A 22,979-nucleotide genomic window follows, 5' to 3' on the forward strand; every position below is an offset into this window, starting at 1 on the left:
TCAAAAAAAATTGGTGTGGTTTTTTGGGGGCTGGAACGGATTAATAGCATTTCAATTCATTTTAATGGGGAAATTTAATTTGAGAAACGAGCAAATTGAGTTACGAGCTCGGTCACAGAACGAATTAAACTCGTAAGTCAAGGTTTCACTGTATATATATACATACACACACATACATACACACACATACATACAAACTTACATATATACAGGCTTTTCGTTCTTTGCGGATTATGCAGTTTGCACCATGTGAGATGTAATCCATGGCTAATACTCACCATTGCAGCCAGGAGGTACCATTTTCATTTAAGATGACTTTAGTCCTCATTGGTTAGATGTTTATATGGTATGCTGTCCTGACGAGAGCGAATAAGCGCTCTTGGTGACGGCATTGTGTTGAAGTCGTGGTGACTCACTCCTTTGGAGACCATGCATTATGACCATTTGGGGTTAGAATGTGAGTATTTTTATTGACCATGTGCTTCAGCCTTCAGGCTGAGGTGCATGTGTATGCTCATGGGACAGTCTTAATGGACTGTGTGCTTTGGCGATGGGGTTAAAGTACACGTCCCAAGTTGTTTTGAAATATTTTGACTTTTACCCTTTGTTTTGCATAAAAAAGGCGCTTCCACAGGGATCAAATAAGCTTGAAATCTGGATTGGCAGGTCCATTTGATGTTTGACCAATGATTTGGCATTTAGGCGAAAAAGTTCCATCTTGGTTTAGTGAGACCACAAAACTTTTTGCCACATGGCTTCAGAATCTCTGGAGTGTTTTTTGTGCAAACCTCAAAAAGGACTCAAGGCGGGCTTGCACACTCGCTCTAAGCTGTCTAGCCTGGGTTTGAATCCCGACCTAGCTATAAACTGTCGTCCCAGTGTTTCACAGGCAGGATGATTCATCAATGAGAGTGCTGTCCCTCTGATGGATGTTAAACTGGGCATCAAATCTACCAGATTTGTAACTACCCCCCACCCTCTCTCTCCCATACTCACTCTTCCCTCCCCCTCTTCACTCTTCCCTCCTCACTATGTATGAGACATAATTACTCTTTCATGGAAAATGTTTTATCCCTAGTATATTTTATGGCTTGAGTATGTTTTATCCCCAAAAATTGACCAAAGTGAACATGCATTCTTGTTAAAAGATTGGCCGTTAAAACCTTCCCTTATGAAGGGGGACAGACAACTGCACAAACACACAAACTACAGTTGGACCTCGACATTTAATGTATATACTGTTGTATTTATCAAGTTTAATTTGAGTACAAAGAGGATGAAGATGGGCTTGGCATTTTGAGAAGCTGTCTAGTTTATATTGTGATTTTGTCAATGAAAAAAACTTTGAACCAAGTTAAATATTTTGCTTATACTTACAGTTCTGCATTTTGGGCAACATATTGGACCCCCGTTTTTGCACTCTTCATCATAATCTTGATTGCCTTGTACTGTTTGTTGCCTGGTTGGTTTCCGAACAAATCTGGGGGAAAAAAATTACGAGAAATAAACTGTTGGCATTCTGCCATAGGTGTTCCTCGAATATAAAGAATTGACATAAACTCTACTGACTATGATTCTACATTGAAGAACAAACCATTTCACCATTTCACCATTTCACCAAAGCATCACCTTACAAATGTCAAGAGTGAACTCTCAAACCAGTCTCCTTCCTCCAAGTCAAAGTGTTGCATTGGTCAGGTCTGTCTCTCGTGTATGCTCCCCCTCTATCCTGTTGCTCACTTCAAATGGCATTACTGCAGACTCTGCCCGAGATAAGGCAGAATGTCTAAACTTTGTCTTTGACTCCAAATCTCGTGTACCTTCTCGTGTGCCTCCAAACCCATCCTGTTCTGTCACCATCATACGCCAATGTACCCACTGTCTACTGGACTCTGTCCTTCTCGCCAAAGGAGGTAGAGCAAGACGTGCTCTCCAGCCTTGGCCCTGCTTTGGCCATGAGCCAAGATGGCCATCAGTGCCCATGTTTTCAAATTCTGCTCCACTATTCTTGCTTCCTCTCTATCACCCTGTTCAGCCTGCTCTTCTCTTTTTGCCACCTCTGCCTAGAAGTGGGCAAAAATCACTCCCGTCAACAAAAAGGGTGATTAAACCGACCCTACAAAATCTAGGCTGGTGAGGTTGCTTCCAATTATAAGCAAGTCTTGGAATGGAGGAACAAGTTTTCATCCCTGTCTGTTTGTCTGTCTGTTTTTTTTACTTGTGAAAATCGAAGATGTTTCAAGTATATTGGTTGGTCTTGTGCATTATTTTGTCAGTTTGTCTGTCTGTCTATTTGGCTGTATGACCATCGCCTAGAGGTCACAATTTTAAACCAATCTTCACAAAACTTCACCAAACGGTAGAGTTGGTCATAAGGAAGAAGCCTATTGTTTTTGAAGTCAAAAGGTCAACATAGGACAAATTTCTAAAATTGTCAATTTTCATCCAATTTACTTGAAATTTGAAGAGGATTTGCATATTTGGTCACTTAATTCAACTACTAATTATTTTTTGAGGTCAACAGGCCAAAAAGGTCAGCAACTGCGGCGATATTTCTAAAATCCTCAATTTTCATCTGATTGACTTGAAATTTGAAGAGGATTTGCATCGAAACACCTTTAAAATCCACTTGCTGATGTTTGCAAATGGGTCCTCTGTTTTATGTCCATCTGCTTGACAGTGAATGTTGTGATGCAAATCAGAGTTTATCATGAGACCCTGAATCAAATCCAGAACAAAGTCAAAGGTAAGTGTTTAGCTAGCCCTGACAGGATGGTGCAGTGATGGACTACAATAAAGTCAAACTCTCCACCATCCTGTCAGGATGAAGTAAGCTTTCATACACAACAAAATTTTCATGAGAATAAAATGAACTTACTGAAAATCTTCGTTGATGTTCATGTGGTGCATCCCTTCAGCCACACGGATGTCACTGCCATGACAACTTTTGCTATGGCAGTTGCGGCAAAGAAACACAACATCTTGCGGAGGAATTGTTTGATCCTTGTGCTTAACGGTTTTTTTTCGTTTTGAGTTTTTTAGTAACTTGCGTTGGCATATGCTTTCTTCTTGTATGGCGTGTATCTGCCAGAACATATAAAGATGAGCAATGAATTACAACAGCGAAAGGTTAATTTGTCATGTGGACAAAAGCTCAGGTCAAATATTTTGATCAGACAGCGGTTTTAACTAAATAGCCTCAAGGAAAGGTGAGAAGGATGGGAAGGAGGTATAGCAGAGCAGTTAAGAGGAAGCATCGTTCATTTTTTCAGGAAAGCACCAAATTTGGCACAGATGTAGTATGGACCTATACAATTGTTTTCCTGAGGGGCGCCCAAAAATTCAGAACCCCTGGTGGCCGCCATATTGAATTTCAACATGACCACCCTCTGTGACCTATTTCCCTCAATAACTTCTATACTATGAGTGGTCTTGGTCTTGTGTTGTGGTCTTGGCAATAGCACACTACTTTACCTACCAGTCACACGGTGTGGAGGAACTCTGGATTGCCATTGGCACTGGTAAAAGCTACCGCTACCTTGCCATCCATAAAATTGCCACCGGCCTTGGCCGCAGGAAGTCCGAGTCTTTGCCATTATTTCATGCCTTCACTGGCTGCGACACAGTGTCATTTTTTGCCCAAATTGGGAAAAAGACAGCCTGGAAGGCTTGGGAGGCATACCCCAGCATCACGCAGACCTTTCATGCTCTCGCTTATAGGCCATCTGTGGACGCTATTACTATGGAACTACAGAGCATAGAAAGATATGTTGCCATCCTCTATGACCGGACTACCGAGATAAAGACAGTGAATAACATGCGCCGACACTTGTTCACGAAGAAGGCAAGAACAATTGATCACATTCCCCCAACAGCAGACGCCTTCGAACAACACCTAAAACGTGCATGTTTTCAGGCTGGACACGTATGGAGTCAGGCACTTGTGCCCTACCCAGAACTTCCATCACCAGCTGATTGGGGCTGGATGAAAACAGGGACTTCTTGGACACCAATTTGGACCACAATACCACTGATACAGGAGGCATGTTCAGAGCTTACAAGCTGCCATTGTAAGTCGGCCTGTAAAGGCAACTGTAAATGCTCCAGGGCAAATCTGCCCTGCACATCACTGTGTGACTGCGATGGACAGTGCTTGTAGTACGACGCGTCTGTGCGAGAGCCTCCACCTTTCAAGTGCCCACAATATTTTAAGTTAAAACTGCAACTGTGTGTAACTTTGATTAATTAATACCATTCCATTGTTATCAGAGACCAATAAAACAATGTGTATCACTTGGAATTGAAATTTTACCTAAAATACTATGAGAGATTCAAGGAAAATGGAAACACCATGGTGGCCATCTTGAAATTAAAGATGATGGATGCCAATCTTTATGCAATTGATCCCATTGGATTCAGAGACCATGAAAACATGGGGTAAGACACTGGAACTGTGGTGTTATCGCTCATAGTATAGAAGTTATTGAGGGAAATAGGTCACAGAGGGCGGTCATGTTGAAATTCAATATGGCGGCCACCAGGGGTTCTGAATTTTTGGGCGCCCCCCAGGAAAACAATTGTATAGGTCCATACTACATCTGTGCCAAATTTGGTGCTTTCCTGAAAAAATGAACGATACGCCCTATGTTTCGGTCTTAACTGCCGAAGTAGTAAGGGATGGACGATCAGAAAGCTAGGGAAGAAGGGAGGTGATAAATAAGGTAGGAGGAGGGAAGGTCAGGTCATAGGAAGGTAGCTTTCGAGTTAAATACAGCATTTAGGCACTCAGTTTTGTTAGTCATGTTGTTGATACACCTTCGGTGAGTGAAGGAAATTAATGGGAGCACAAATTATAGACTGGTTTTCTAAGCTGTCCCAAGGTATTGTGGGTTAGAAACAGAGAAGAGAGCTCAGCTTTTAAATGAGTTGAGCTGTGAGTGTTAGCTCATCTGCACCTTACACAAAGATACACAAGAGACGGTGACGCAAGAGGAGGCCCATCATCATCATGCCTGTGCTGCATGGACCCCAGTATCATCACCCATCAACACACAAGCTATCAACGGGTCCTGCCGATATTTCCATGCCCCTCTATCCCCATTGTATCCAGGTGCCTATCTACTTCACATTTAAACATATCCACCCCTCCACTGCAACTACATGCCTTTCCAGGAAGACAAATCCATGCAATAAGCACCCCGACTGAAAAAACCCTGCCTTAAAACTGTTCTAACTCTCATCTCCCTTGCCCTCAAAATATGGTACCTAATCGTAACACAGTCCACAGTGCTGAAAGGTTGCACGGCATCATACTTATCCATACCTTTCATGATCTTAAGGTCTGTTGTATAAACAACCCTTTAGCAAAATCTTCAGCTGAAGATTTCCTAAAAGGTGAGGAAATCCTTCGGAGTCGTTGCTATGCCAGGCAACCAATCAGATTAGAGATAGGAAGAGACGTCAGAAAGCAAGAACACGTAATGAACACATGATTTTCAATGACGCTTGTTATATGTTGCATGGGGAACACGTGCTTGCAGATGAAGGAGGAATAAAATTATTCTTGTGTAAAATTCATTCGATTCTTACTGAGCATTTCATTACTTCAGCCACCGAAGGTGGGTGGAGGTTATGGCCCGGTTTCACAAAGCATCCTGAAGGAAAAATTTGAGGATTTCCTTACCGTTTCCCTTCAGGACATCCTTAAGTTGAGGATGGTTGCACATATGAATAACCCTGAAGTTTAACAAGCGTTACGCCGCGGTCCCCCGTCGGTGAAGTGATGTGAGTTGACAAAGTGGAAGACGCAAGGCGGCCATCTTGGATTTTGACGTGGCGACCCAATTTTCAATAGCGTTCTCCCTTATGCGTAGATACACCCACACACCAGATTAGAAGTTCGTAGTTCGTTTATTTTTCAAGATATTTCGCTCACAAGGTTCAGACATATATATGGTGGTGGCCATCTTGGATTTTGACGTGGCGACCCAGTTTTCAATAGCGTTCTTCCTTATGCCGAGATACACCCACACACAAGATTAGAAGTTGGTACTACGCTTATTTTTCAAGATATTCCGCTCACAAGGTTCAGACATACATGGCGGCGGCAATCTTGGATTTTGACGTGGCGACCCAATTTTCAATAGCGTTCTTCCTTATGCCTAGATACACCCACACACCAGATTAGAAGTTAGTAGTTCGTTTATTTTTCAAGATATTCCGCTCACAAGGTTCAGACATACATGGCGGCGGCCATCTTGGATTTGGACTTGGCGACCCAACTTTCAATAGCGTTCTTCCTTATGCCTAGGTACACCCACACACCAGATTAGAAGTTAGTAGTTCGTTTATTTTTCAAGATATTCCGCTCACAAGGTTCAGACATACATGGCGGCGGCCATCTTGGATTTGGACTTGGCGACCCAACTTTCAATAGCGTTCTCCCTTATGCCGAGATACACCCACACACCAGATTAGAAGTTAGTAGTTCGTTTATTTTTCAAGATATTTCGCTCACAAGGGTCAGACATATATATGGTGGCGGCCATCTTGGATTTTGACGTGGCGACCCAATTTTCAATAGCGTTCTTCCTTATGCCTAGATACACCCACACACCAAATTAGAAGTTGCTACTTCGCTTATTTTTCAAGATATTTCACTCAAAACGTTCAGACATACATGGCGGCGGCCATCTTGGATTTTGACGTGGGTTGCACCCACACACCAAATTAGAATTCGGTCCTTCGCTTACGCACGCACGCACGTACGCACGTACGCATGCCCGGACGCACGCACACACAGACGGAGGGGAAAACCATAGTCCCCCTTTTGCTCCGCGGTGCGACGGGGGACAATAATCCAAGATGCCAGACTGTATCAAAAGCACGAGATATGTCCAGAGAAACGGCCTGGTGTCATGTCTGACACTGAGGGATGAATTAGCCATTATATCACGAATAAAGTCAGCCTGAAATAAGTGGAGGCAACTTGGTGGTCTTAATGAAGCACAGAAACAAACCGAGGTTTTCTCTGAAAGATGCCCAAGTAAAACACTCAACATTGTATGATTTCAAATGCAATGAGTTACTTGTGAGTTATTGGCATACCTGCTTCAGATACTCTTCGGGGGGCAATAATTGCACTTGCTTTATGGCTTTTGCCATCATATTTTCACGGTATATATTTGTGGTCTCACGATCACTTATATCTTCATCTTCACAGGCTACCAGGATGTAAGAGCTGCCATCTGCCCGTGCTCGACCACGCTTCTGCACAAACACACATTTTACATGTGGTACACCAAACAAGGATGACAAGGGTCTTTCTTGCTCTTCCATGAACCTCTCTTATAAAGAATTTTTTTTAAAGCTTTAAGAAGAAAAAAAAAAAGAGTACATCCATAGATGCTAAATTTGTCTTATGGCTCAAACAATGCAAATATTTTAATATATGTATAAACAAATACAAGCACATGTCATTTTTCTGTGAGTGCTCTGCCTGAAGGCCAGTTCAGTGCTGTCAAGGTAGTGGCATGGCAAGGAAAACACTGGGTGGTTTGCTTTTGCCTTTTTAGCAGTAGTCAGGCCGGAAAATTGGAAGTTGGCCAGGATGCCGTCAATAACTCACCTTCTCTTTGTGAAAGACACTGTGGGATGTTTAGTGTCCAACAACCAATATGATATATAACACATGGGACATCCGGCTGAATGTCCATCCAAGGGATGACACACTTTCAGGCAACATCTTGCCTCTACACCATCCTTGCTCTCCAAACTCTCTGCTTATGACATCCAAGGCCACCTGCTCTCACAGCTTACTCACTTCCTCCACTCAAGGCCACATCCTCTTACTCACTTCTTCCATTCTCATAGCCATCATGTGGCTCCCAACGGGCTCCTCTCATCAACTCTTCCTGTCAAGGCATGAGTGCCCCAAGGCAGTGTCTTGGACTCAGTCCTATTCCTAATCTTCATGAACGATCTTTATGACTGGAAAATCCTCCTTATTACTTGCCGGAATAGATTCTGGCAAGTATGTTGGTTGGTTGGTTTGTCTGTCTGTTTGTGCGCAGTACTACATCTACATCGTTGCACGTAGCATCGCCATACTTTACACACATATTTGCCTTGCTCTGGAATAGACTGTGCCCAATTTTTAACTCTCTAGGCCCAAGGTTAAGCTCAAGGTCACCCAAAACGTGAAATCAGGGGGGGTCGAGTTTTCATTTAAAATACATTTCAAACCACTATAACTCTAAAAGTACAAGAGATATGCATACACTTACTGTTACTGACATATAGGAAGTCACATACGACATTTCATTTGGCACCATGACCTTTGACCTTGAGTGACCTTAAAAGGTCAAAATTAAGGTCAAAAATTGTTTTTTTTTACGAATAACTCTGTCAAACATTATCCGATTCCCTTCTAACCAACACCAAAATGTTCATTATTCAATTCCCGAAAATAGCATGTGGCATAAAATGGTCAAAAATGCTTAGGGTAAATTATTTTTTGGGTTCAAAGGTCAGGGGGCCAAGTTTTCATTGAAAATATATTTCAAACCACAATAACTCTGAAAGGCCATAGAATCTTGTTTCTCACAGTCTGAGAGTCCTTTTGGTGCTTTTTTGTAAACTCCAAGTGGGCTTTCATGTGTCTTTCACTGAGGAGAGGCTTCCGTCTGGCCACTCTGCCATAAAGCCCAGATCGGTGGAGTGTTGCAGTGATGGTTGTCCTTCTGGAAGTTTCTCCCATCTCCACACAGGATCTCTGGAGCTCAGCCAGTGTGACGATCGGGTTCTTGGTCACCTCTCTTACCAAGGCCCTTCTCCCCCGATTGCTCAGTTTGGCCGGGCGGCCAGCTCTAGGAAGAGTCCTGGTTGTTCCAAACTTCTTCCATTTAAGAATTATGGAGGCCACTGTGCTCTTGGGAACCTTCAATGCAGCAGAATTTTTTTTGTAGGCTTCCCCAAATCTGTGCCTCGACGTCTCTGAGCTGTGCAGGCAGTTCCCTCGACCTCATGGCTTGGTTTTTGCTCTGATAGGCATTGTCAGCTGTGAAACCTTATATAGACAGGTGTGTGCCTTTCCAAATCATGTCCAATCAATTGAATTTACCACAGGTGGACTCCAGTCAAGGTGTAGAAACATCTCAAAGATGATCAAGAGAAATGGGAGGCACCTGAGCTAAATTTCAAGTGTCATAGCAAAGGGTCTGAATACTTATGTCAATGTGATATTTCAGTTTTTTATTTTTAATAAATTTGCAAAACTTTCTTAAATCCTGTTTTCTCTTTGTCATTATGGGGTATTGAGTGTAGATTGATGAGGGAAAAAATGAATTTAAACGATTTCAGCATAAGGCTGCAACATAACAAAATGTGAAAAAAGTGAAGGGGTCTGAATACTTTCTGAATGCACTGTATGTCCTTCAATCTCGACAAATCTCACACTCTTATTTCTGTCTCTTCAAAAAGATGATCTGGCAAACCCTTCCATTTACAACTTTAACAGACCCCTTGAAGACATTTAGTCTCTCAAACCTTTGAACCTCACCATCAACCCCGATCTGTCGAAGGCAAACTACACATTTTAGTTGGCCTCCGAATGGCAGCCACTAACTGGGCATTCTCAACCGTTGAAAGTCCTTCCTTGGTACATCTTAACTTCATCCACAGCTTCATGGAGTACTGCTCTCCAATTTGGCTTAGCATCCTTGCCTAACACCATGCTCAGCTTGATGCCATGGAAAACAAGTGGTTTCCCCAAACCTTCAAAGTGGTTTCCCCATCTTCAACCATCTGATCTTTTCTGGTCTTGCACCCTTGTCCTTTCCATGCTTTGTCTCCCCCTCCCCAGGATTCTGTATGGCACTTATAGTCTGCCAGTAACTCTCTTCTGGTGAAACTCCCATAATCCAGGCTCAGTATTCATCCCCACTCAATCGTTCCTTTTTTCCCCATCTGTGGAACCAACCTCCTCCTCTCTCGGGCTTCAAGAGCAAACTATTCACTACCATCTTATGTCATCCCAAATATTTTCTGCCCTCATTAACCCCTCCCTCAAGCCCACCTCTGTGAGTTTCCATACTGTCAAGTTTCCCCAATTCCTTCACCCTCCTCTTCATTTGAGTGTTTAATTTTTTTTATTTCAATTTTTGTTCCATTTCTGCTTCTTCCCAAGTTTTCCCTTCCACTTCAGTAATTGAGAGTCTGCCCTATCCTGCTTGTTCACCCCGTGCCCACTTTCCCTTGCTCTCATTATTCCTTTCTAAAAGTCTTTTATTCTGCACCTGTACCCTGCTGTTAATGTGCACACATGCACACACCAATTTAAATAGCCTCTCTTGTCCCTTCAAGAAAGGGGGACGATTTTTCAGAAAATAAAGGCCAGGATGTGAAATGAACAATTAGAGAAGAAAACAAAATCAGATCCCATCCAAAATTTAAAAAGTACTGTACAATAAATGAAAATCACACAAACAAAACATCTACTCTGTTCATTTTCAAATCAAACTTAATTGCCCTTACTGATGGCATCCACTTCAAAGCATACCTGAACCATCGCGATTTCATTGGTGACCATGCGGTAACAAATAACAAAGTTGCAAGCCTTCAGGTCCAATCCCTCTTCTCCCACACTTGTGGAGATCAGCAAATTGATAGTGCCAATGCGGAATTTTTCTATCACCTCTTTCTGCTCATTCTGTTAAACAACACAAGATTGATCATTATAGTTATTGAAAATAATCCATCTTACTGCTCGACATGGAAAAATATGTTACATTTAACAGCACTAAAATCCTGAGATAAACACTTTGATATGCTTATTAAAGACAATAAATTGAAAGACAACACTTAACGTGCATGCAATGGAAGATGCAAGGATATAAAAAGTAACTTTGACACAAATTGGCATTTGCAAACTCAAGATTACTCAGGAATTGTCGAGCATACCTGTTGTTGATTGTTAACTGCCGATCATGGGAAAATTTTCATATGCAAGGGTCAAGGGCGCTGGGCCGACGGAAGAGCTGAACCATAAAGATAAAAGGTATCCAAACTATCGGAGTATGGCAGTATGGACATTTCTGACCATTGCAAGCGAAGCAAGGTGGGAAGCAATTGTACGTGTCCAGAATTGGAAGCAATACTCCCCAGAGCTTTGTCAAATAGCTTTGCAAACCATGATGAGCGTTGTTTGACTCATGAATGCCTCAGTTATTAATGGGGGAAACTTAGAGGGCTACTGGTCTTTGATGCTAGCTTGGTGATATGATCCTCCCATGGAAGGTTATGGCACACATAGTGAGGCCAAGGTGTTCCAGGGACTGCAACTCTTCCAGGGGCTGTCTAGGAAAGTGGATTGGGTAGCTTTATTGCCCATCCTTGTGGTTGAGACAGTGTGTGACTTGCTCTCATTGAATGTCATGGTCCAAGTAGATGACCAGTGTCTTATCTTGGCCAGGTCTGATAGAACTGATGTCAACGTCTGATGAAATGGATTCGGCAGCAGCTGGCTTTTCACAAGTGCGATGTATTGTTCTGCTCATGATGGAGTAATCGGCAAAAAGGTAAAGTTGGTTTTCAATAGAAGCAGACAGATCACTGATATATCTCATACAATATAGCTCCATCTAGGGTCACCCGCTGTTTCTGCTCAAATAGGAATTTATGTAACCTCTTGTGTAGGAGGTCTTGAGCACTAAATGAAGACATCTTCAAAATCAAGGCTGGATGTACACAGTATCAACAGTTCAAGAGATATCCAGAAATGGCCCTAACCTCTTGATTGTGGTTCAGGGCATCCACCCAGTGCTGTGTCAGAATGAGTAAGTAACATAATCAAGGTGGAATGGCCAGGTCAGAAGCCAAACTGGTTGTCAGAGATTAGTGAGTTACGGAAGAGATATTGTCAGGTCGGCTGCAATGATGGACTCCATTACCTTGCTTATGATGGGGAAAGGCTGATATGTACAGTCACGTGAAGAAGTAAGTACACCCCATGTAACGTTTTGACTTTTTCAACATATTTCAACATACAGCTATTTGATCATCATTTCAACAATATTGATAGATAAAGGTGATATAATATAACAAATATCATGAAACATTTACATTTTGTAGTCCATTGTATCATCGAGATGTTGTGGGGGGATTTGAAACGAGCTGTGCATGCAAGAAACCCCTCAAACATCGCACAGCTGAAAGAATTCTGCATGGAGGAGTGGGCAAAAATTTCTCCCAGTTGATGTCAGAGACTGGTAGACAGTTATACGAAACGCCTACTTGAGGTTGTTTCTGCCAAAGGGGGCAATACCACCTATTAGAGCCAAGGGTGTACTTACTTTTTCCACATGCGAAATTTGCATTTATGTTTATTTGAATGATACAATGGACTAAAAAAAAAAAAAAAAAAAAAAAAATGTGATGGCATCCTTTTGTGATGGTTTATTTTTTTTTTTTTTTTTTTTTTTTTTTTAGTCCATTGTATCATTCAAATAAACATAAATGCAAATTTCGCATGTGGAAAAAGTAAGTACACCCTTGGCTCTAATAGGTGGTATTGCCCCCTTTGGCAGAAACAACAAGTAGGCGTTTCGTATAACTGTCTACCAGTCTCTGACATCAACTGGGAGAAATTTTTGCCCACTCCTCCATGCAGAATTTTTTTTTTTTTTTTTTTTTTTTAGTCCATTGTATCATTTAAATAAACATAAATGCAAATTTCGCATGTGGTAAAAGTAAGTACACCCTTGGCTCTAATAGGTGGTATTGCCTGCCCCCTTTGGCAGAAACAACCTCAAGTAGGCGTTTCGTATAACTGTCTACCAGTCTCTGACATCAACTGGGAGAAATTTTTGCCCACTCCTCCATGCAGAATTCTTTCAGCTGTGCGATGTTTGAGGGGTTTCTTGCATACACAGCTCGTTTCAAATCCCCCCACAACATCTCGATGGGATTTAGATCCAGGCTTTGACTTGGCCATTCCAGAACCCTCCATTTCTTTCTTTTCAGACATTCCTTGGTGGATTTACTGGTATGTTTAGGGTCATTGTCATGTTGCAAGGTCCACCTGCGGTTGAGCTTCAACTTTCCGACAGATGGCCTCACATTATCCTCAAGCACCCTCTGGTACAATGAAGAATTCATAATGGATTCTAAGATGGTGAGCTGCCCAGGCCCTGATGCAGCAAAGCTGCCCCAAACCATAATATTTCCACCACGATGCTTTACAGTTGGTATCAGGTTCTTGTGGTCAAATGCTGTCTTTGGTTTTCGCCAAACATGTCTTCTGGTACTGTGGCCAAATAGCTCTACCTTTGACTCATCTGTCCAGAGCACATTGTTCCAGAAGTGCTGGTCTTTGCCAAGGTGTTCATTGGCAAACTTTAGTCTTGCCCTGATGTTCTTTCTGGACAGCAACGGTTTCCTCCTTGGCACACCTCCCATGTTGATCAAATTTGTGCAGCCTCTTTCTAATGGTAGACTCGTGCACTTTGACATCAACAGTGGCAAGAGCTACCTGTAGGTCCCGTGATGACATTCTGGGATTCTGAGAGACTTCTTTCAGCGTCTTGCGGTCTACTCTCGGGCTGAACTTGCTGGGGCGGCCTGGCCTGGACAAGTTGGCAGTTGTTTGGAATCTTCTCCACTTGTAGATGATCTTCCGGACAGTCGAATGATTGATTTCAAATTGTTTGGAGATCTTTTTAAATCCCTTCCCAGACTCGTAGGCATCTATAACCTTCTTTCTGAAGGCCTCAGAGAGCTCTTTTGATCTTGGCATGGTGACGCCGCACATTTCAACCAGAAAAAGCAAACCAAACAAAATGTCTGAGGTTTAAATAAGACAGGTTCCTCCAAGATCCTCTCTAACGATGTTCTAATCATTTGCACCTGATTCTAATTTTAGGTATTTGAAGTAGTGATAAATGTAGGGGTGTGTTGCAGCTGACTTGATACAGCAGGTGTTGATACAGCAGGTACAGCTTGATACAGCAGGTCTTGATACAGGTGTTGATACAGCTGACTTCCGGTCCCTCGAGCGACAAGGCTTGCTTCGATCTCTCCACGGCATCAAAGTTTGAGTGTTTTCCCGTTCGTGTCTTTGTCAAATTTCCACTGGGTATTTTGTTGTGTATGTGTTATTGTGTGTTTCCATTTGGTTTTGGTTTTGTAGTTGTTGCAAATTTGTGTGTAATTAGTCGGTTTTTTTTGGTTCGCGCCTCGTGCGCGGCCTGGTCTCTCCGGGCTCCCTCCCGCCCCCCCCCCCCCCCCCCGTCAGTGTTTTGTGAATATGGGTTCTTTCCTTCATAGTATTTGCTTGTTTCTTTGATTTTCTTTTCTCCCCCCTACCTCTCACGAACATCTTACCCTTTGTCCAGCGTTTTGAAAACAGAACAAACAAATAAACAAAAATAATAATTCTATATTAATTCTTTCTCTCCTCCCGGACACGTGCTTGTTCGCTCTCCTCCTCGTCTCGACTTGTGCCCCGCCCCCTATATCTCGTTTTTCTTCCACCTCTGCTCCTGCTTTCTCAAATCCACGTTCTCACTTAGAGACTTTTCCCAGATTGTTTTTCATGGTTTTGTTTAAATATTATTTCAATATGTTTAAACCGCAGCCGTGATGCTGACGCCGCCCTCGCCGCCCCCACCCCCAAATTTCCATGTTTTAAACGTTTCCCAGTGTGTACCCTGGATTAGAATAGGTACACCGTATCCCTGCATGTTGTAAGAGACGACTAAGAGGGTTGGCGTCAGGAAGGGCATCCGGCCATAAAAACATTGCCTCAAAAAGAGAACCATGACAATTACAACTACATATGGGCAGGGTACAGCCCGAAGTGGAGATAGGTTTCTGAGGTTTGGGACATGGAATGTAGGGACAATGACAGGGAGATCAGGAGAAGTGGTGGAAGTATTGGTCAGAAGAAGAGTGGACATATGTTGTGTGCAAGAGACGAGATGGAAGGGAAGTGGTGTGAGAATGGTGAAGGGTAGGCAGGGACAGAAATACAAGTTTATGTGGCAAGGGTGCCTGGAGGGCGTGAATGGTGTTGGTGTCCTGTTTTCTGAGGAGTTTGTAGACAGTGTGGTGAGTGTGACTAGAGTGAGTGATAGGTTGATGATGGTGAAAATGATGATTGGAAAGCTCTTGGTGAACGTCATCTCGGGATATGCTCCGCAGGTTGGTCGAAGCGATGAAGAGAAGGACAAGTTCTGGTGTGCGATAGAGAAGCTGATGGAAAACGTGAAAGATGAGGAAGTTGTTGTGGTAGGAGGAGACCGAAATGGACATGTGGGAAGGAGTATGGATGGTTTTGACGGAGTTCATGGGGGTTACGGATATGGTATGAGAAATGGAGAAGGTGAAAGGATTTTGGAGTTTGCTGATGGAGCTGATTTGTTGATTTGTAATACTCAGTTCCAGAAAGAGGATAATAAGCTTGTTACATACACGTCAGGTGGGTCGACGACAACCGTTGACTACCTGATGGTGCGTAGGCGAGATAGGGGGCACCTCCGGGGACACAAAGGTGATCCCGGGAGAGGAGGCTGTTTCACAGCACCACTTGGTTGTCTGCGACATAAGGGTGAAAGGTGTGAGGAGAGCTCGGTGGGTGAAGTACCAACCGAGAATGAAGGTGTGGAGGTTGAAAGAGGTGACAGTAAGGGAGGCATTAAAAGAGAGGCTGAGTAGGGTCGAGGATGATGTGGTTGAGCTTGAAAGTGGTTGGATGTCAATGAAAGCTAGTCTGTTGGGAGCCGTTGGTGAGGTATGTGGATGGACAAAAGGACCACCGAGGCACTCTGAAACATGGTGGTCGGATGATGAAGTTGGAAAGAGGATTGACGAGAAGAGGAAGAAGTTCAAGGAGTGGCAGAAGGCGAAGGGTACGGGAGCAGAAACAGCAGAGCATGAAAGTTATAAGGCAGCCAGGAAGGCTGCAAAGAAAGAGGTAGCAAAGGCGCAGGAGGCATGTAGGAAAATGTTCGGAGAATGCTTGGATTCGGAAGAGGGTCAGAAAGCAGTATTCAGGATTGCAAAGCAGATAGCGAAAGAGAGGTGTGATGTGATGGGGGTGAGTTGCTTGAAGGATGAAGTGGGACAAATCGTTGTGGACCCAGATGGAATTAAAGGAAGATGGAAAAGATATATGGAAATGCTGTTGAATACAGAGAATGAATGGGATGGCAACATAGAGAGTAACCCAGTTTTAGGACCGGCAGAGAAGATAACTTTTTTTTTTTTTGTATACTGAATCGAGGCTCGTGAAAGAGCTAACATTTATTTCACAAACAAATCAACCAGACAAACAAAATATACAAAAAGAGGGAGCGGAAGACAAGATGGGGAGAGAAGGGGAAGCACACAACCACAACATTTGAGAGCAGGGAGAAGTGTGGGAGGGAGAGGGCTTGGGGGCAGGAGGCGTGGGAAGGGGAGGGGGGGGGGGGGGGAGAGGTATAAAACACAAGGGGACCGAACTGAGAAGAAGTTGAGGAAGCGATAAAAGCAATGAAGGGTAGAAAAGCGGGAGGGCCGACGGGAGTTGTGGGAGATATGTTGAAGGCAGCAGGAAGTTGGGGTGTGAAGAGAATGACAGAGATCTGTAATATGGTGGTGAAAGAAGGCCGCATTCCAGTGAATTGGGAACTGAGTACCCTCGTCCCTCTATACAAGGGGAAAGGTGACCCGCTGGAGTGTGGCTCGTACCGAGCGATAAAGTTATTGGAGCATGGAATGAAGGTATTGGAAAGGGTGTTGGAGAGGAGGATAAGGAAGAAAGTGAAAATCGACGAAATGCAGTTTGGATTTATGCCAGGAAGAGGAACGACAGACACACTTTTCATTGTGAGGCAGTTGCAGGAGAAGTACATGGAGAAGAGGAAGAAGTTGTTTCTTGGGTTTGTTGATCTGTAGAAAGCATTCGACAGGGTTCCACGCAAAGTATTGACATGGGCATTGAGGAAGTTAGGAGTGGAGGAATGGTTGATCAGAGTTGTGATGGCAATGTACAAAAGAGCACGCACAGCTGTAAGGACGAAGGACGGGAACAGTGGTGAGTTTGAGGTGAAGGTGGGAGTGGATCAGGGGTCGGTACTAAGTCCACTACTATTTGTAGCTGTGATGGAGGTGCTGGCTCAGAACGTAAAGGAGGGTTTACCGTGGGAGTTGTTGTTTGCAGATGATCTGGTGTTGATTGCGGAAAGTATGGATGGACTGAAGGAAAAGATGAACAAGTGGAAGGAATGTATGGAGACAAAAGGTCTGAAGGTGAATATCGGAAAGACGAAGGTGATGGCAAGTGGTAAAGCATGTGGTGAGGTGGAAAGAACTGGGATGTGGCCCTGTGCTGTGTGTAGGAAGGGTGTCGGAGTGAACTCCATTCAATGTACAATGTGCGCTGAGTGGGTTCATCAAAAATGTAGTGGTCTGAGAGAGTCATTAACCAGTGTGGCAGCTACATTCAAATGTAAGGTGTGCACAGAGGGAGCTGCAGATGGAGGAAATGTTGAGTTGGATCTTGGAGACGGCGTGAAGCTGGAAGGTGTGAAAACATTTTGCTACCTCGGAGACATGCTGAATGGAGAAGGTGGATCAGACTCGGCAATGGTTGCTGGAGTGAGATGTGCATGGAAGAAGTTTCAGGAACTGAGTGGCGTGCTGATGATGAGGGGAGTGTCGTTGAAGCTGAAGGGAAAGGTGTATGCTGCATGTGTGAGAAGTGTTATGATTTATGGGAGCGAGACATGGGTCATGAACGTAGAGCAGCAACGAAGGTTGGAAAGGGTGGAAATGCGAATGGTTCGACGGATGTGCGGAGTATCGTTGAGAGAGAGGAAGACAAATGATGAATTGCGAAAGATGATGGGAATAGAGCCTGTGATTGATGCTGTGAAGAGGAACAGGTTGAGATGGTTTGGTCATGTGTTGAGGAAGGATGAAAGTGACTGGTTGAGAAGAGTGATGGAAATGAATGTAGAAGGAAGTAGAGGACGGGGAAGACCAAGAAAGACTTGGCTAAAGATGGTGGAAGAAGAAATGCGGGCAAGGGGGTTAACAAGGAGAGATGCAGAAAATAGGGCAAAATGGAGAAGATTGTCATGGGGACCGCAAGGCTAACCCCCGCTCTAGTAGGGAAAATGGCCTTTAAAATGCATGTTGTTGTTGTTGTTGATAAATGTAGGGGTGTACTTACTTTTTCCCACATGCGAAATTTGCATTTATGTTTATTTAAATTATACAATGGACTACAAAATGTAAATGTTTCATGATATTTGTTATATTATATCACCTTTATCTATCAATATTGTTGAAATGAAAATCAAATAGCTGTATGTTTAAATATGTTGAAAAAGTCAAAACTTTACATGGGGTGTACTTACTTTTTCACATGACTGTATGTAGTTGAGGATAAGCTTTGGAACCTTTATATCGATGGGAGTGATATTGACAACTTTCCAAGGAGAAAGACGCCCATCTAAGGACAAGTGAAAGAGAGAGGAGAGAGAGGATTAAGGTGAACAGCACACACAACATCCACCCATGGATGGACATCTGCAGTGTGAGATAAGACTTTCGGAATCCCTTGCCACATCAGCACCACAATCCAGAGGGCGTTGAAGTGACCCAAAATAGCCCTCCATAAGTTTCTTCATCTGGCATCATGTTCTTAACCACTGCCATCTTTTCACAAAATATTGTCTTTAGACCTTAACTCACTGGACCAAATTTCAACAGAATATATCCATACGTAGCTGGGTAGCTGTTTTTCAGATACCTCAGGGAGTGATGTCCCTGCCCTATATGCGAGTCCAGGGCTCGGCTGGCTTCTGCTGACAGTACCTGGTATGGTCCCCCTTGTCCAGGGTAACGGATCCCCACTGCCTTGTGGGTAAGCCTCTTTCGGCTTAGGCTATGAGGACACTCATACTTAAAACCGCACCTGCACATCAGTCAGCCTAAGCAGCATGGATAAATATGCCCACGAAAGTTAGTGGTGGCAACAATTCAGGCATCACAGCGCAGAATTTGCAGAAAGCTGGGTCCTCTTTGGACATCAAGGCCAGCCGTCGTCATACCAACAACATGGCCAGTCTGCTGCGCCTATGTGCATCAGACTTCACATTGCATTTACTGCACCTGCAGCCAACGATACTCGTTTGAATAGAGAGTGCGCGAGGGATAGCACACACCTCTATCACTATAATCACTTCTCTGTGCAGGATTTTCCCTTCATTGGCAACTGCTCACCACCCATTCTTACCGATACAGCCATCGCACAATGCTTAATGAGCACGCCAATCAAGGGAAGAGATTCGTCGAAAGCTACGACTCACACCATCATCATCATCGATATGTAAATACAGCCCATCATATCCCTTTCTTGTGTTATTTCCATAGTTTGTGTTTTATCTACGATCAGTGAAAACACACACACACACACACACACACACACACACACACACACACACACACACACACACACACACACACACACACACACACCAAAATATATCTTACAGCGGTCATTTGCTTGTGGTTTTTTCCATTGCCTGAACCAACCAGGTAATGAGCTTTCACTTTATGGCTCTGCAGATCTTCGTTCTGTCCAATCCACTCTCCGAGTGCAAAAGCACTTTTTCGGGTTTGAGTGAACACAATGCCTTGTGAACTTGTATTTTTGGCAAAGTTATCGACGATCGCTTGCTGCAATTTATTCAAGCAGGAATTTTCAAAGCGAGGATCCGAGGCAACTTTTTCTAGGTCATCTTTGTGCCCTGTAAGACATGTTATACAAAGAAACACAGTAACGGTTAACTCTGTTTTCAGTAAATGTTCTCAGAGCTTGCATGTGAGTACCAGATCAAAAAATGTTTAAAAAAAAAATAGATGAAAATTCCTATCCCTGGTCGTGGGGAAAGGAATACAAGGGTGAAAAACGTATTTTTTATACATGGTCTAGGCTCGTGGAAGAACTAGGACACAGAACAGATCAAGACACAACATAACAAAAGGGAACAGCAGGAAACAGGGGAAATGCCAATAGCAGAGCAGAGGGAGAAAGTAGATGGAGATGGACAAACAAGAGATGCCGGTAATGCTGAGTAGGGGAGAACGCAAGGGGTGGACAAGATGGATACATAACCAAAATTTTGAGCATGGTTCCACGGGAGAGAAAAGAGAGGCATAAATAAGTGGAGGTGAGTACTGTAGCGTGTTAAATCAATGATACGGTTCCGAAGGCGGGTCTCTCACGTAGGGGATAATTTGGGAATGTATACGTTCTGTGATTAATTGTTGTACATATAAATCATTCTATTGTTTTCTCTCCCTGTAAATATTTGTTTTCCTACCACTGTAAATACAGTAAACCCTCAAATATTACATTACTGGGAAATGCCGAGATAGTTGAAAACAAGGGCCGATGGGAAAAGTTTTCTTTTCTGGGCTTCGAGAAAATGCAGATGAAGGTGTGCGGCAGCCAGAAATAAGCAAATCGCAATTAAAATAGACATGTAAAATACATATAAAGCATATCAACATTGAAATAAACATGTAAATAAAATAAATACAATATAAAATAAACAAAACACAAGACTTTTACCTTTTTTATTTACTCCAAAACAGGAAGGTGATTTTTACAAAATAGCGATGTGGGTGAGGGGAAGAATATTAAGGGTTCGGGATGATGATAATGCTGTTACAGTGGGGAGTGGGAAGGTGTGGAGGATAGAAAGATGTGAATGTCGAACTTGCAATGGCTGTTGGAACATTGGGAGCACGATAAAGTCGCATACAGCATTGCCACATAGGAGAAGGGTAAGCCAATCCTTCGCCACCTTGACTCCCAAAGCAGAAATTTCCTGCTTGGACAGGAAAGTACAAGATGGCATCCTCTTCCAAAATAATCCCATCTCGTCAGTGTTAAAAACCTGCATAAATGCCTTCACCTCGAATAGTTCCATGAGCTGCGCTGGGTAGTTTTTCGCAGCATCATGGTCTTCCTCGACTAATTTTACATGATTGAGGCAAAATCAGCTTTTGAATTTCTCAAACCGATGAAAATCCGCGAATGTATGCCGTGCCATTGTTTCAATGGGTAAAAGGGAGATAGCTAATTGCACTAATGGATGCTGTGGAGTGTTTTCACTCTGTACAGTAACTCGCAGGGATGACGTGTTATGCAGCTGGTCGGATATCCAGTGAAGCAATGTTTACAGTCTGTTGGGATATTCCACGAAACATTGTTTACCTGTGAACGGCAGAATATCACGTGAAGCTGTTCACAATGTGAATAACGGGATATCCCGCGAAACATTGTTTACCTGTGAACGGCGGAATATCACGTGAAATTGTTCACAGTGTGAATGACGGAAAAGCCATTAGAACATGAAACACATGGCAGCGAATGCAGGAGAAGGTCATGCTCGGCTCGTCGGTTTTTTTGTTTTTTTTTACGCATGTCCAACTGCTTTGTGCATGGCTGGTGAAAGATGGGTTTTTATAAATGTGCCATGCTCACGGCTCATGACAAATTTTTTTGCGCCCCTGAAAAACCATGAATTTGTGGAACACGGCCGCAAATAGAAAAAAACCCCACGAATTTGTGGGACACGGCCGCAAATAGAAAAAAAACCCGCGAATTTGCAGGACACTTTTCTGCGAATAGAGAAACAAGTCACATTTTATCAGCCATGAACACGTGGAACCCACGAATATTGGAACCGCGAATAGCGGGGTCCGACGGTACAGTATCTGTAACAAATGACTCACGTGACGTTATTGTATATGCTGCCCCAATCCTCTGGTTTTTCTGGAGCAATTCAAGATGAAGAATCAACGTCTATTCCGATGGGGAACTCAACTCTACCTTCTGGTAGAGCCATAACCATTGAAAATCGTACATATTGCCAGCCCAGATAATGTCATTGCAGATGCTCTATCTAGAACGTAAGAGAATGTGATGCCTATGTATATTATCACTGCTGCCTGCAACTGTCATGACGGGGATTGTTTGTCAGTGTTGTGCACAGTGGTTATACTGTGCGGTGACTGAGATATTAGATACTGTGTATCTATTTTTGCAAAAGAAAACTTTACGTGGGGTAAGTGACCCAAGATTTGAAATGTAGGGTGTTACAGTCTGTAGCCTCTTCTTTCTCCCCTCCTCCTTTCCCCACCCCTCCCACCCTCCCCCCATCTGAATGTGACTTGCATGGTGAGACCCACGATTTTAGATTCCTATGTTTGGCCGAGGAGTGAGGTGAGGGAACCAGAAACTTGAGTATTTGTTCCCATTCTGTCTTGGTGCATGGTTCTCAGGATATGCACGATGAAAGAAACATTTTTCAAAGTGCATTAAACCTACCTGAGGAAATAACCACAAGGAGCAAGAGATATTACTGTACTTTAAAAGTCAAACACATTTTAACGTCAGATTAACTTGACACTTCCCCTTTGGTTCTGTTAAGTTTATCTCTGTGGTACGCTTTGACCACTCCGCTTACCATCGAAGAGGTCAATCAGGAACTTCTGCACAGTGTCCTTGCCATCACCATTGCTGAAATTCGAATATTCCTCATCATAGAAATCAAGTAAGATGGTGAGTGCATCTGCCATACGAAGTTTGTAGTTTGTAAGCAAGGCATCATTGTACTTCCGTAAGTGTACAGCACACACATGCCTCTTACAGTCTTTATTCAAAGCAGCTGTGGGGATAAAAAAAAAAAAAGATGTCAAAGATGTCACTGTGGAGGAATTTACATTCATCAAACAAATGTCAAAAACACTTGCAACAAGGAATGCTTCCACTGTAAAGGGAAGTGAATGCATTGTTATAAATACAAAATGTTTTATCAACTAGCTGGCATGGAGTGAAAATGAAGATGACACTTCGGGCGTTGGCCCTTTGTTGGAAAAGCTAATGACCCAAGTGCCAGGTCATTGCAGCAAGTACTGGT

At 43.2% G+C, this 22,979-nt stretch overlaps 1 protein-coding gene across 1 annotated transcript in view; it reads right to left on the reverse strand.

Moving 5' to 3' along the window:
- LOC137431610 (interferon-induced helicase C domain-containing protein 1) overlaps nucleotides 1-22,979 on the reverse strand; it is a 54,025-nt gene that overhangs the window by 12,575 nt on the left and 18,471 nt on the right. Inside the window, exons 5-10 of the mRNA XM_078782709.1 lie at nucleotides 22,527-22,727; nucleotides 19,540-19,796; nucleotides 10,559-10,708; nucleotides 7,108-7,269; nucleotides 2,879-3,084; nucleotides 1,378-1,480 (exon numbers count right to left, since the gene is read on the reverse strand). Coding sequence (XP_078638835.1) covers nucleotides 1,378-1,480; nucleotides 2,879-3,084; nucleotides 7,108-7,269; nucleotides 10,559-10,708; nucleotides 19,540-19,796; nucleotides 22,527-22,727 — 1,079 coding nt within the window. The remainder of the gene's footprint in view (nucleotides 1-1,377; nucleotides 1,481-2,878; nucleotides 3,085-7,107; nucleotides 7,270-10,558; nucleotides 10,709-19,539; nucleotides 19,797-22,526; nucleotides 22,728-22,979) is intronic.

This window comes from Myxine glutinosa, chromosome 7, assembly GCF_964187855.1.
Source record: "Myxine glutinosa chromosome 7, kmMyxGlut1.1, whole genome shotgun sequence".
Lineage (NCBI taxonomy): Eukaryota > Metazoa > Chordata > Myxini > Myxiniformes > Myxinidae > Myxine > Myxine glutinosa.